Source organism: Coturnix japonica, chromosome 4, assembly GCF_054131305.1.
Source record: "Coturnix japonica strain WE chromosome 4, WE-NBRP24, whole genome shotgun sequence".
Taxonomy (NCBI): domain Eukaryota; kingdom Metazoa; phylum Chordata; class Aves; order Galliformes; family Phasianidae; genus Coturnix; species Coturnix japonica.
The window spans coordinates 35,573,342-35,588,309 of NC_140666.1; the positions used below are offsets into that span (position 1 = coordinate 35,573,342).

Genomic DNA, 14,968 nt, shown 5'->3' on the forward strand with positions numbered 1-14,968 from the left:
GTGCCAAGGGGGAAAAAAAAGCCTCTTGTTTAAGGGTGATGGTGTGCTTTCCTTTCAGGCAGGTATTCTCCTGGAGGAATGGAGTTGACAGAGCAAGAGGTGTGGGATGTGTCACATGCAGTGGTGGTGGGGCTCTGGCAGCTCTTCTCTGCCAGAGTTTGGGGTCCTAGTGCTGTTTTCTGTAACAAGGGTACTTTTGTTGTCTTTGTAGGTGAGGTCCAATGCTCCAGAACTGTTTGCTTCCCTGCAGTCCCAGTGCAGCTGGTGTCCCAAGAAAAAGGTCATGATCCTGGGTTGGGAGCTTCAGTGCTGGACACTGTAGATGTTGGTTCTGCTGCTTCTACAGGTAGGCATGGGATGTTGTGGTGTGCCCTGTAGGTGGTCTTGTGGTTGGTGTCTGTTTCATACTCCCTAGAACCCTATTTATTTTTGTTCCCTTTGAAGTGCTGGATGAAGTAGTGTCATGTGTGGATGGTGGGTTGTGTTGCAGCTTGATTTTGTTAAGTTTGTGTTGGTTGTTTTAATCTGGGGCTTGTGTGGATGTAGAGCTGGGTTGCTGTGCAGGAGTCTGACTCTGGTTTATGTGCCAGCTTGGTTTCCTTGCCTTTGTGGTCTGTGTTATTGTATGTTCTGTGGCAAGTTGGTTTTCTACCCTTGGTGGTGGTGGTTTAAAGCTGTGGACTCTGGATTTGTGTCTGCTTAATTTCTTTGGCTTGGAGGTCAGTGGTTGTTGAAAGAGTGGCTGTAGAGATGGGTGAGTTGGGTGCTGATAGCTTTGAAGCTTCAAGGTGTGGTGGCTTGGTCTATTTTAGCTTTGAGGGAGTATGACCTGTGTTTTTGTTATGGTGTTTTTTGTATTTTTTTTTGTGGGGGGGCTGTTTCCTGTTTTTGTACTATCTCAAAGAGATTATTTTTTGGGGGTGAGTGAGGGGGCAGGAGGATGGTCAGTCTTTGATGTTTCTTTGGCTTGAGTGTGGGTAGCTGGGGGGGGGGGCGGTCCTCCCTCAGAGCTGGAGTGTCTTCTGTGTTTTCTACCTACTTTAGGGTGGTGATTGTGGTCCTGGGCTGGAATGGAGGTATTTGGGTGGAGAGAAGCTGGGTTCTGTGCTCTGAAGGAGGAGAGTTTATTTCAAACTTCAGGTGAACTCTTTTTGAAATAACTCAGTCTGTGAAATGCACCTGCAGTGTGTGTCTGAATAGGCATCCTGTGTATTCTATGGGTGCTTTACAATATCAATAGTTTAAGTAGACTGAGATGGTTAGCGAGGAGTAAAGTCTCCCCCCAAAAAAAAAGAGCTGCTCTCTGCAACTTTTCCCATGAGTAGCTGGCAAAGCAGTCTAATAGATGAATAAAAAATGGCAGTGCCTATGAAACATCCTCTCAAGAGGTCTGTGAGGCCAAATCACTTTTTTTTTTTTTTTTTTTTTTTTTTGGCTCTGCATGGTTTTCTACATTTGTCTATCTCTTTGCATGGATGAAGTCTTAGTCATAGTATTTAAGATGATGCCTCTTGTGAAATATCCTGAACTGTAGAAAGACTGTTTCTACCAAAGGCAGAAATGCTCTGTTAGGTGTAAGAACTGCTATTCCTAAGGATCTGTACTAAAATGGAACAGCTAGATGTTGTTAGCTGAAGTTTCTGTGGTGGAGACCTTTCTGTCTTCAGCTTGAAACAACAAAACAAATCCTGGCTTTCCACAGGAAAAAAAAGAGGCTGTGCTGGTTAGTTCTGCACTTAGTACTTATTCTCTTGCTACTGACCCTAGCTTGTTTGTCTCGGGACAAGAAAGGGGAGAAAAATTCACCCTTTTGCAATCATAAATTTAGTGTTGTGTGTTTTTGTTTAAAAAAAAAAACACAAAAAACAACAACAAAAAAAAACCAAACTCAACAAAACAGGAAGACTTACATCAATAACAAATGATTTTACAGATTATCTACTTCAAAACTACATAAGACTTGCTTTACTCACTGAATGAAACTGTCCGGTATCAGCTGTTTAACAAAACCGGTTTCCTTTTTTAAGGTAAGCTCACTGAGAATTATCTCTGGTTTCTAGGTAGGTAACTCAAATTAGTGCTTCTCAAGGGAACCCTTTAGGTCAGTTCTCAGTAAGTCAGTTCCTGTGAACTTTCATCCCAAACTGAGACCAAACTGTAATGCAAACAACGCAAAGATGTTCCCTTCTGTATTTACCTTTTTAATAAAAGAAAGGGAACTGCATTTGGATTCTGCCTCTGTGTTAAATGTTTGCATATAGTGTATTGTATTTCTATATAAGAGATAATTACTAATTTGCTTCACTGTTAATTAGTTAATATCTCATTCAGCCAGACAATTTGGGATAGAAGATGGAGTTAGTTTACTTAGCTGTGATACTGCTTCCCTAATGACTTAACTGATTGAAACTCTTGTTGAAGTGATTAGGTTATTTTGCTCATTAGTTCACGATAGCTGCAGGCAATTAACATGTCACTCCTCATGATAAATAGAACACATACATTTTAGACAACTCTCTGGGGGAAAAAAAAATTGTTACTGAGCTTTGAGAGGAAAGTTTTCATAAAAAAAAATTGTGAACTCAATGAAGTGCATGTTTATTTTGTTTATAGAATCATAAAGCAGGTAGGGTTGGAATGGACCTTCAAATTTTGGGTGGTCTCATGCAGAGCTAGGAGTTGGTGTCCAAACACTTGAACTCAGTCAAACTGGAGCCATGACTGTTCCAGGGCCCATCTCCATCTGGGAAGAAACTTTTTGCAACTCCCACCTGACCATCCCCTGACACAGCTCTATGCTTTTCTTCAGGTTCTGTCATGGCCACTGGAGAGCAGAGTCCAGTGCTGCCCACCACTTCCTTTGTGAGGAGCTGTAAGCCAGTGTGAAGCCTTCCCTCGGCCTCCTCTGCTTTGGGCTGAATGAACTGTGGGACCTGAGCAGCATGTAGAGGGCTGCTGGACAAGATTTATTATATCTTGTATCACAGAAGCACAAAGGTGGTTGGAAAAGGTCGCTAAGATCATCTAACCCAACCATCAACCTGTCATGGTGTTGTAGTGTTGCTGTCAATATTCCACATCATAACATCATGTGCAGTATGGATCATTAAAAGGTTCATACTCCAGTTCTGTGGAATAACAACGTCCTGAATACTCAGCTCTTAGAAGAAAGCTATGTATCCCAGAGGACTTCGTGGCCAGAGATAAGTCACAGGAGGGGGACATATATAATCTCACTCCCAGGCTGGAGAGTGGGAAGTGTTCTAGCCGTGTTGCCTCGTGTTCACAGTAGGCCTTTTCGGGGACTCTCTCTCTCTGTTTTGTTCGATTTATTTAGCCTCAATCATATTGTATTGTATTGTGTTATCTTGTAGTCCAATATCATATTTAGTAAAATAAGTTTTCCTCCTTAGATTGCTGCTGCTGTTCTTGCCAGCTAGGAAGCATTGCCAGAGACCCAGCTATTGACAGAGGGATTAGCAGATGTTTGGATGAAGCTGCCACCCTCTGGGACTGACCTAACAGCTGTGAGGGAAAGGTACCCCTTCAAGGATGCTTTGAAGCCTCAGATTATTAAGTGGGATACCATCGAAAAAGGTATCCAGTACCTGAGGGAAATGGTTGTGGTGGGAATGTTGTATGACCCTGATCCACAAGACCATGATCCTGAGAGTGAGGACCAACCCTAGCATGTGGCAAACTCACAAGTACAGCACCTAGATTTACCTGTGCCTGTGACACAACCTCACTGCCACACCAAGTCGCCTGTGAAACAGTCCAAACACCTATCCTTTTTATGAGCACCTCCAGGGGCAGTGACCCCTCCAGCTCCCCAGGCAGCCTGTTCCAATGCATCACCATTCTTTCAGAGAATAACTTTTTCCTAATGCTCAACATGAACCTCCTCTGTCATAATCTAAGGCTGTTCCCTATCACTAAGCTACTTGGAAAAAGAAGCTGACCTTTACCTCATTGCAGCCTCCTTTCAGGTAGGTATGGAAAGAGAGTTTTAGTCCTCCTTTGGACACTTTCTAAAAGTGTTTTTTTAATTTATTTTGTTTTTTATTTTAATACTGTGGTATTAAAACAGCACTCAAAGTGAGGCTGTAGAGCTCATCTAGTATGGCCAGGCTCAATGCACCCCAGGGTGCAGTTGGCCCTCTTGGCTGCCAGGGCACACTGCTGACATGAATTCAACTTGCCATCAACCACACTCCCAGATGCCATCCCAGGGGGCAGCTCACCAGCCTCTAATCCTCCAGTCTGTGTATATGACCAGCACTGGCCTATCCCTGGTGCAGAAACTCATCAAACATCAGGTGGTTGGTGATTTAACAGCCTACTACTGTAACAAGATCTCTATGCAAAGCACTTCTACCCCTGAGGAGTCAAAAGATCCTCCTGACTTACTGTCATCAGCAAACCTGCTTGGTGAAAATGATCAGCATCTTACTGTGAGCAGTTTCAAAGATCTGACCTCTGATCCTTCCTTGCTAATACTGAACACTGATCCCTAATTGCACAAGGCATGAGGAACCTCTGACCTTCTTCAATATGTGTGATAATTACATGCATAGTAATCTCACCTCCACATCAAATTGGCTTACCAAGCTGAGAAGATAAATCCCTCCCCACAGACCTTCACAGTGAATGTTGAACTACAGGGATTTTTAAATAAGGAAAAAAAAAAAACAAAAAACAAAACCAGCCAAGGACAATAATAGGTCTTTTAAATTTCTTTACCAAATACAACAGTTCATAGGTTCTTAAGCACTATACACAACAGAAAACAGTGATAGAAGCAGGAAAAAGAAGGAAAGAGAAGGGCTTCAGATACAGTCTTGCAAATCTTACTGCTTATAATAAAAGACATTTAGACTACCTAGACACAGCAGCCTTGGAGAAGTCAGGCAGAACTGCTTCCCAGAGAGAAGCAGCATTGCTTATCCTTTTACATGCATTTCCCAAGGGACAAGATCTTGTAAACTTCACAAGCCTACCAATAACTGGTTAAATGAATTCCAAGGAAAATAAAGGATCTCATTAGCTCGTAAAATAAGATGATCAAACAGAAAAGTGTGACTCGCTGAACCCTCAATCATTTATGCTGAGAGAGGAGGTAAAATCTGAGGTTTTACTTGGAGAAGTTGCAGAAAAAATTTGCTTGATACCATGACAAAGCAATTATCTAACTCTTAAATCAAACTTAATTGCCATATCCTTAATCCAGTGAACTAATTCAATTGATAACAATAACAAATAAGAAAATAAAAAATCTTCTAAGAAAAAAAGGAAATAAAGCTGTTTCAGTGGTGTGCTTAAACAAGTACACTTTATCTCAATGCAAACCTCTGTGTCCATCTTCCAGTTTTGCAAAAGATAGGGCAAGAACTTTGAACTTGGGCTTCTAAACACTGAATTACTGTATTAGCCAGTTTATCCCTCAAGCTAAAGATCAAAATGATCCCTGTCCAGAAGAATCCCTCATCACTTGGAATTTCAGCCAAGAGGCAAAAGCATTCACCTTCAGAGAACAATTCTTATGCTTTGAAGTCTAATCTTAAAGAGGCACTGAAGTATGCACAGAATCCCTATAAAATGCAAAGCATGTTTGAAGCAGCTCTCTCCACAAAGGGATCAGGTAACACTATACTTATCTGTCAGGACTTGACATTGAATGAAACAGGTTCTCTGTAAGGTCCCCTCTGCCCTTACAAGGCCACACCTGTAGTCCTGTGCCCTCAGCATGAGAAATACTTAGAGCTGGTGGAGTGAATGGGTGCAGAAGAAGGCCATGAAGAAGATCAAATGGCTGCAGTACATCTCTTAAAAATAAAAGTTGATGAAATTCAGTTTATCTTGGAGAAGAAAAGGCCTCACTGCTGCCTCCTAACACTCTTAAGGGAGCTTTTAAACAGGAAGAGGATCAACTTTTTACATGGTCTGTGTAATGCTGTAATGTGATAGAGAGCACAGCAATAATAACAGAGTAGCAAAGTCTTCAGCTGCAGCAAATGAGAACAAGCCTAAATGCAGTAGCTGTCGATAAAGAAATGAAGGAAAAAAAATAAATGCTTACCCTCAGAAGATCTCAGATAGGTAGGGATCCCCATACAGATTACTCTCGCCTCCACTGCCAACCCTTAAATGAGGTCTGGGAAGGGGTGGATCCTGGCTCCACCCCTTCTGATCATTCAGGTATATTGCATGCACCTGAGCTACCCTGGGTTGGCCCTGCCTTCCATCAGGTGCTCAATCACTGCTTCAGGCCATGACTTGGCATTTCTGCTACAGTCTGACAGTGATAGGACAAGGTGGGATGGCTTTAAACCATGATCTTTAAGGTCCTCTACAACCCAAGGCATTCTATGATAGTAATGGATTGAGGGAGGCTAATACATTTTTTTTTTTCTTTTTGTTTCCACATTTCACAATATATGATTGCATAGAGGTAGAACTTCACGAGCCATTCCTAAGTTAAGCGCAGAGCACTGATGTGGTTTTTGATCAGGACTGCTTTTGATAAATTTTTATTCAGTTTTGGAAAGCTATTCATTGTGCAAGTGATTCATCAGTATCTCCAGCGATTTTCAAATCCCCAGGAAGGCTAAACATTGGAGTCAGTCACTAATCGCATTGCTGAATTCACGTACTTCTATTACCTTTTTTCTAATCAATGTTCTAACAAGTAACAAAAAACAGACCGTAAACTTGTCATCTAAATTACTTACCAGGTTGGAGGGACTGATTCATGACACAGTATTTAAATAATAAAGATGTAAAGACTTGCCTAAACAAGACTACCAAAGAAAGGTGAAATAGATAAACAAATATACAAGTATTTTTCCATCGAGAAAAGTGATCCAATTAAAAAGTCAATGTTTGTCTATCATAACCACTTAACCTGGTAAATGATTTAATGTCATATTTTGAAACGCTCTACTTACTTCCTTGGATCATGCCAACTGGTTTGAGATAAGCTTAGGGGAGTCAGAAAGAGGGGGAAAAAGAAATGCCAGTTCCTTCCAAAAGGATCAACAGATCCTCTTTTCAAACACACACACACACAGCGTATATATATATATATATAATATAGTGTGTATACATATATACACTATATATACTGTGTATATATACACACACAGTATATATACACACACTATATAGTGTATACTAGTATAGAGAGTATATATATGTATATACTCTATGTACTCTCTATATGTAACTATATATACACTCTCTCTCTCTCTCTCTACACACACACACACACACACAACTAGAAAAACATACAATCTATACTCAGTACTGTTTCAAAAAAGTACATTTAATACATTTTGCATGGGTAGTCACATTTGAACCCTCTTTGACCTTTTTCCATCCGAGATGTAGTTTGTGACATCCTACAGGTGGCATAATGCTGAATCCAGTTGGTTGGCAATTGGAGCTTTTGCTTTGCAGTCGGAGCTGGTGCCTTGAAGTTAGAGCTGCTGGTTAGACTTTGTGCCAGTTCTGGGCCTTGATCAGCAGTATTTATGGCTGTAAATGGGTTAGTGACTGGTGAGTAATGTTTTTGCCACCATCTTCCTCTTCTGTTGTGGTAAATAGTTCATAGCTCAGCCTGTGGGTTCTATTTTGTTTCTAGTTCTCTCCCTCATCCCACCTGAGAGAGCAAAGGGTGCTACGGTGCTGAGCAGCATAGAGCCACTGGGGCCCAGCCTCTGCTGCTCTGAGCGTCTGTGTATGTAGGAAAGAGGCTGTAATGCAAAACAAGGTTCTTCTTAGGCCTGGCCATTAGAGACCAAGGTGGTACACATCATCTCTGTGATGTCAGGTCGTTTCTTAACATAGAAAGTAACCCCTCCAGTAAAACCTGAAATTGGAAGGGATCATGGTGTATTGCAGAAGCATAGGGCATGGTTGAAGAGCAAGCACAAAACACCATCCCCTTTCTGGGATGACAATTTTGAAGGAAGCCCCAAATATTTATCCAAGATCTTGCTCAATTTTAAGTCCAAATGGTCTCAAGGTCTCTTTTTCTCACCTTGATGTAAATGTAACTAATGTACTTCCCCCAGCTCCCTCCCTTATAAGAGCTGTATCAGAGTATGATTTTTCACCATTGGATAAGTGATACAGCATTTGGGCCTAAAAAGGCCCTTCTCGCTTTATTTCTTTGTGTTTATGCAAACAAACACTGGGAAGGGGCATCTAGGTTTGGTTCTCTGATGGGCAGCTGCCCTGAGCAGTGCTCTATTCCAATACTACTGCCTATTACGTGAACATAGAGACATAGCAGTGACATGGTAGATGCTCAAGCAACACTTGCTACTGTGACAGGGCTGCTGCCTGCCACCCGGCTCTTCTAGAAATCTACTAAGCTACCTGCCTCTTCTTGGAATCTACTACACTGCCTTCCTCCTCTTCTTGGAATCTACTACGTTGCCTGCCTCTTCCTGGCAACTGGCTCTTTTGATCTACTATTCTCTCTGCCTCTTTTTTGGAATATACTGCACCGCCTGCCTCTTTCTGGGAATATACTGTGCCATCTGCCTCCTTCTGGGACTATTCTATGCTGCCTGCCTCTCTTTTGGAATCTACTACTCCACCTGCCTCTTCCTGCAATCTACTACACTGCCTGCCTCCTTTTGGAAACTACTCTTCAGCCTGCTGCTTCTTTGGAACACGCTATGCCACCTGCATCTGCTTTTGAATATGCTACACCACCTGCGTCTGCCTTTGAATATACTATGTCACCTTCATCTGCTTTGGAATATTCTATGCCACCTGTTTCTTTTACAGAACATGGCACACCACCTGCCATTTATACAGAAAGTACTAGGCTTCCTGCCCCTTCTGTGGTATATGCGATGCTGCCTGCCTCTTCTTTGGAACATACTGAGTCACCTGCCATTTCTACAGAAGACACTACGCCGCCTGGCACTTCTATGGGCTCTACACCACCACCTGTCTCTTGTATGGAACATACTATGCCACCTGTGTCTTCTGCGGAATATACCATGCCACCTGCCTCCATCTGCAATATACCAAGGCACCTGGCTCTTTTTAGAATAAACCAGGCTGCGTGGCTCTCTTTGGGCCATACCGCTGCGCCTGGCTCGCTTTGGAGCATACCACGTCGCCTGGCTCACTTGGCATACACACCAGCTGGCACTCTTTGGAACATACCATGCCACGCGGCTGTCTTTGTAATATACCTTGCTACCTGGTTCTCTTCAGAATACACTGCACTGCCTAGCCCTCTTTGGACTAGAGTATGCCACCTGGCTCTCACTGAAATAGAGTACACCTCCTGATGCTTTCCATTAAATTTTCAGCATCTCTTTGTTTCTATAACTGTACTGAATTATCTTTGTTGTATCATAGAATGGCTTAGTTTGGAATGAGCCTTGGAATCACCAAGTTCCAATTCCCCTGCTGCTGGCAGGTGCTCCAGCTGGGGCCCCAGGAAGGCAGAATAGAGGGGGACAAACACCTCCCTCTCCCTGATGGCCAGCCCTCTTCTGATACAGCCCAGGATACCAGGGGCCTTCTGGGCTGCAAGCACACACTGCTGGCTCATGTAAGTCTTTCATCAACCAGGACCCTTTAGTCCTTCTCAGCGGGTCTACTCTCTAGGAATTCTCCCAGTTTGTATATGTATCTGGGATTACCTCAACTCAAGTGCAAAACCTTACACTTTGCTTTGTTGAACCTCATTAGGTTCACAAGGAAGGGCCCACCTCTTGAATTTATTAAGGTCCCTCTGGGCAATGAACGCATTCATAGCAGGAGTTTGGGATGGGGTACCTGCTGGAAGGTTCTCATTCACCACATTCTAAACCTTTTAAAATATTGCTTACCAAGATGGTCACTCACAAGCACTCATACACAAAGTTCATCTGGAACAATGATCTAATTAGAGTACATTCAATGAATATAAGATACCTCTTGATGAAGTTCCATCAACTGCCTCCTCCCCTGGACCAGTTATTGCAAGTTTCTACTCCTTCACATTCCTCCTTTTGTTTTGATACTGAGAAAGCCAGTATGGCGATGTTCTCAATTTCCCTTCCTTCCATTCCAGTAGGGGAGAGCCCACCAAGCCACAGTCTGAAAAGACAGTGTGTCGCTTCTGTTCTCCTCACAAAGAAATGAAGAATCCACATTTCATATATCAATCCACACGTCTCTGCTCCAGATTGCTTGGGCATGGGTAGTCCAGTCCTGAGTGGCCCACCATGCAATCCAAAGTGTGAGCCTCTTGGGATATAACTAACCACCGTGCTCATAATTCAGCTCACTGGCGACCCTGTCCATGCCTCTCTTCAAACCAGATGATTTCAGCTGAGGGATGAGATGCCATTAACTTGGATTTCCTCTGCTGGACCCATCTGTGTACCAGGCATCTGGATACTCACAACTCTGCAAAAAGAAACTCCATATGAAACACATATTTTATTATTCCCTGTTGATGAGCAGATGTCAAAAAATGGTAAATGGTTTAATATCATACTTTGAAACACTACTTACCTTCTTGGGTTGTGCCAATTAGTTTGAGATAGGCCTAGGGGAGTCAGAAAAAGGGGGAATGCCAGTTCCTTCCAATAAACAGATCATCTTTTCAAATAACTGAACCACTGTACATTACTTTCACAGTTTTATGATTTTGGGTTATTGGTATTCCACATCATAACATCATGTTGTGCACAGGGAGTTAAAAGAGTTAATGCTCCAGTTCCAAATGCCTATCCAAAGAGGGAAGAACAACAACAGAACAGTGTGAACTGGAATTTACTATTTGGAATAAAGATGTGTTTGCTGCTATATATAAACAAGTAGTTCAAACCAGCTATACGTGTATCCTCAGGCACATTTAATTTTGATGACACAATATACCTGCCAACTGACCCATTTTTTCCACATTTGGCTCTCTCAGCATTATCATACACTGCACCTTTTTGTATAAATTGACGTGTCTAGACACAATATTACATCTCTCTAAATCTGCATATTCATATTTTATGCAGATGATTAAGTTTCAGATTTGATGTAGTAACATACATCACTTTTTCCTTTGAATTAGAACACCCAGATCTTTTCAGTTCATTTAATTCTCTAAATTTCCTGGTGAGATTGCCAGAGAAAAAGTACTATCATGAGTCTGGGACATCCCCCAGCAGTATCATCATCTTTGTCCAGATAGGACCTAACTTCCTAAACCCTGTGCATACTGCTGGATGTAGCAAAACACAGACCGCATCCACACGTGCCATCAGACCATGCACAATGCTTGTCTCATACCCTGCCTCAAAATCAAGATTCCACTGAACTCTTGTTAGAAAATAACTTCCACATAGAAGACAGATAGTTAAGACCCAAACCCACTCACCTAACACAATAAAGGCATCAAACATACACATTACCCAGAAGCTCTCATTCGTGTCACTGGCCAATTCTGGTTCAGTTCTTGTATGAGCAGAAGTGTGGACTTTTAGGGAAAGAGCTGCTGATGACCATATCACAAGAGCTGGACACAGAACTGTTAGCCAGGTAACAAATCCACTGGCACTTAAGGCAAGCTCGACACACAGTTCAATCAAAACACTTGCTATTGCATTTGCCACTCAAACAAATTCCCGCATATGCTCTAAAAAGCTTTACAGGTTCTGACAGCTACCCAAAGTCGCACCAGCATGACTGCCAAGGCAAGGTGGCATCAAAGCACTCAGCCTCCACCACTACTACCCTGGGTGCAGGAAGAGATGTGAACTCAAAGCGCACACTACTCCACACAGCAAAGCTCCTGGCAAGGGCTCGCTGCCCAACCCCTACAACCTCTACTCTCCCAAAGCACCCGAGAGCACAAGGACAGTTAGAGACAAGTGTAAAAGGGTAACTTAACTTACGAAGTATAGACTGGGAAAGGACCGCTGTGATTTCTGCAGTATTTTACGCTGACGTTGGCAAAGACATTCAAAACAGCACACCTACAGGAATCTCTCTTCAATCCTCTCTCTCTGTTCAGCTACTCGAGTCGCTCAGCCTGAAGAAATCCAACAGTTAAAAGTTTATCTCCTTCATTTCCGAGTGATACGGCCGGCTCTCCTTGAACGCGTCCCACCGACGCAGTAAAAATAAACAAAAGCAGGGGAGGGGAGAATCAATCTAGTTTGCGTCTGAATCTTCTTAACTCAGCGTTTTCTGTAACGGCTGCTCTTCTGTCAGCAGCTCCCATCCCCACAACAACTTGCAGAGCGTGGAGTCATCCGTCTGGCTTTCATAAATCGCATATCACAAGCAAAGCAGGGAACAAACACAGCCTGGTTTTCGCTGAACTCCCCAGGCACCAGCCGCACAAGTAACCTGAGGTACAAAAACGCTTTGAAAACAGTCAGCCAGCCCCATGCTGTCTGCTCTCTATCACGCATGTGGCTGGGCTGGCTGACTCCTCCGACAATCACTGCTCGCAGGGAGGCGCCGGGCAGCCCTCCTCCCCCCGGGGAAATAAAGCGAGCCTGCAGCATCCCTCCCAGCATGAACAGCCTTTCAGGAAAGGGGATTTAAAATAAAGACTTGTTTAAAGAAATAACAAACTGTGAATTACTTAAGACAGTTTAGCAAGTCAATTAGAACCTCCTGATGTTTATGAACAGCAAACAGGACGCTGACTCACATACTTCAAACACTTACAGGAGGGAAGCAAGTACACTGCAGGTTTCTTTGATTCATGGACTTGATTTGCTGTTGTATTTTCCTCTTAGAATTAGTGGAGAGCTGCCTGATGGAAAACCTCTGAGATGATCCTGTCCATTAATTACAACAACCAGTATTTTAATCAAAAGCATCATAAAGCCTCTAAAAGCGCTCGGAGAGACTGGCGACTTGAAGCTCCTTAGGCCACTTTCACACCCAATTTTCAGGCATTTAAAGGTCTATGGCCCTGATTAGATTCAAATGCCAGAGGCTTGAGGGCTCATATACGGCTTTTTTTTGATAGCTTAAGGTCAGTACTAGACTGCATTGTTTTTCTAACGAAAAACTGGGGAATCTTTTTTTTTTTTTTTTTTTTTGGCTATGCCAGATAAAGCAATTTTGTGTTACTTGAAATAAGAAAGTTTTTTTTTTCTTTTTTTTTCCTCTTAAAAAAAAAGAAAAAAAATCAAGCTTTATTTAGCCTTTAGTTTCACCAGAGGAGCTTTGCAAGCCATTCTACTGGGAACGATCTCACTCAGTTAAACAGTGAGAATCTCTAAGCGAGGCAGCTTCCATTAAAGCATAAATCGGGGCAGTGAGTCATTAACAAAATGAAAACATCACTGTAAACAGTTTGCATCAAAATTCCGAGTCTTGTCACTTGCTCCATCTCTCTTTGCTAGATCTGACTTGCGGAATCAAACTCTATAATCCAGAGATGGGTTATAAAGCAGGTATGTTTATTCCAGCGTTGCGCAGCGCCGGGTGCATGGGGGATAGCTCCTCCAAACTTGCACACCGACTTGTAAAACCGTGATACAGATATAGGTACACCTCATACATAGTCAATGATTTCCCATAATCCTGATACATATTCAATAATTCTTTATCATGCAGACCCCCCTCTTGTTATCGCCCATCTTATCAGGGAGATGCAACTCATCTTCTGATATTTAAAACATCTAATCCCCTCCTTGACAGGTCTCAGGGAGATCTCACTCCTTATCTGCATCCTTCCTGCTCTCCCAGACCCACTGTCTCCATTCCTTGTTATTCTAACTAACTAAATCATTTTCTGTAAACTACCTTTAACTATCCCCCTTTTAGCCCCCCCTTTGTTCTAAATTCCAGCAGAGCCTCTGCTTCTTGCTTCACTGTTCACCCCTTTCCTCCTTTTCCACTTTGCCAGAGAAAGCTGAGATGCATAATAGACCCCACTGTCTGATCTGATGTCTCTTACACCTGGGCACTGTCAGTGCTTTGCTTTATATATCATCCAGATTTAGAAGCATCACAGTGGGACCTACAGAGGTAAGGAGAACCAGCAAACAGATTTATGTAGCATCATCTAGTTACCTAAAATGCTCTATTCGCACTGATGCCTAAAATCATTTGACTAATCTTGTTCTTTTTGACACGCTTTCTTTATGGGAGCAGTACATAATCTCTTATTTTCAAAGACTTCTTGGAAGTCCTGACTTCTGCAGCTTCACAGTTGACTTACTTTGTTATATCTGAAATGTGTGGTTTTAACAAATCCCACTTGTGTCTAATCCTTTCTTCTCAGACAATCAATAGGTCCAATAGTTACATCAGCAACTTGAAAAACTCTGAAAACTAGGAACAAAAGCCATATTTCTCTCCACTGAAGGCTAGTCATTAATTTATTTCCTTGCCATTCATTTGTCTCCTAGCTTTAATACAGAACTATAATCCTTGAACATGGCACTCAAAGTACAACACTTAATTATAACAAAGGAACAAATACCAAGTTATTTCATGATTAAGTTTTCAAACTGCTACAGGAGAAAAACCTCACTCTGCTCTCAGCACAGTGCCACAGCTCACAAGGGTCGTTGCATCTTGCTGTCCAGGCAAAGCTCCTTTCTCCTAGTGCTACATGACTGACTTAACTTTGTTTTTACCCACACTACCAAAACAATGGCATAAGGAACTAATGGAGTCTTCTGCAAGTAGTCTTCCTCTTAAAACTGATTCTGCCTGCATTCTCAAACAGATGAAGGCAATTAAAGAAAAAAGGGTATGACTTTTGTCACCACTGACTGGGCAAACTTGAGGCAGGAGGAAAGGGATTTTACTGAATGAGTCAGTGTTTTTAACCTTCGGAGTTTAGGTGCTAGTTACAAAATGAAATAGTCCAAGGCAGCAAAGATTGTCTTTGAAACGGTAGCTTACTCCTCTTGGGACAATGACTCCAAATGCAAAATTATCATAAAAATTTGCAGACTCAGAACAAATGCAGTAAAACAAATTT

The 14,968-nt window shown here is 42.3% G+C and overlaps 2 protein-coding genes and 1 long non-coding RNA gene across 4 annotated transcripts in view; 1 reads left to right on the plus strand and 2 right to left on the minus strand.

The window, feature by feature from the left end:
* The first annotated feature begins 217 nt into the window (after positions 1–217).
* LOC107313170 (uncharacterized) lies at positions 218–9,354 on the plus strand. The gene is made up of 2 exons (XM_085546486.1): positions 218–346; positions 8,800–9,354. Exon 2 carries the CDS (start codon positions 8,868–8,870, stop codon positions 9,312–9,314), a length of 447 nt encoding a protein of 148 aa, XP_085402612.1. The 5' UTR covers positions 218–346; positions 8,800–8,867; the 3' UTR covers positions 9,315–9,354.
* LOC107313168 (uncharacterized) lies at positions 7,304–12,651 on the minus strand. 2 transcript variants are annotated; one of them, XR_014945766.1, is made up of 4 exons: positions 11,907–12,430; positions 10,531–10,745; positions 9,946–10,422; positions 7,304–7,870 (listed from the first exon to the last, which is right to left on the minus strand). It is a non-coding gene; the product is annotated as an uncharacterized LOC107313168 (long non-coding RNA). The 2 variants fall into 2 exon arrangements; XR_014945765.1 differs by lacking the exon at positions 10,531–10,745 and having other exon boundaries at positions 11,907–12,651.
* A 1,101-nt stretch (positions 12,652–13,752) lies between these two features.
* The window catches only part of LOC146761029 (uncharacterized), a 169,970-nt gene continuing 168,754 nt past the window's right edge, over positions 13,753–14,968 (minus strand). The window contains exon 11 of the transcript XR_014945762.1: positions 13,753–14,303. The gene's annotated coding sequence lies outside the window, so the exon portion shown is untranslated. The remainder of the gene's footprint in view (positions 14,304–14,968) is intronic.

What these genes read in the sequence shown, in the direction of transcription:
- LOC107313170 (XM_085546486.1), top strand. Translation starts at nt 8,868, where the DNA reads ATGCTGCCTGCCTCTTCTTTGGAACATACTGAGTCACCTGCCATTTCT.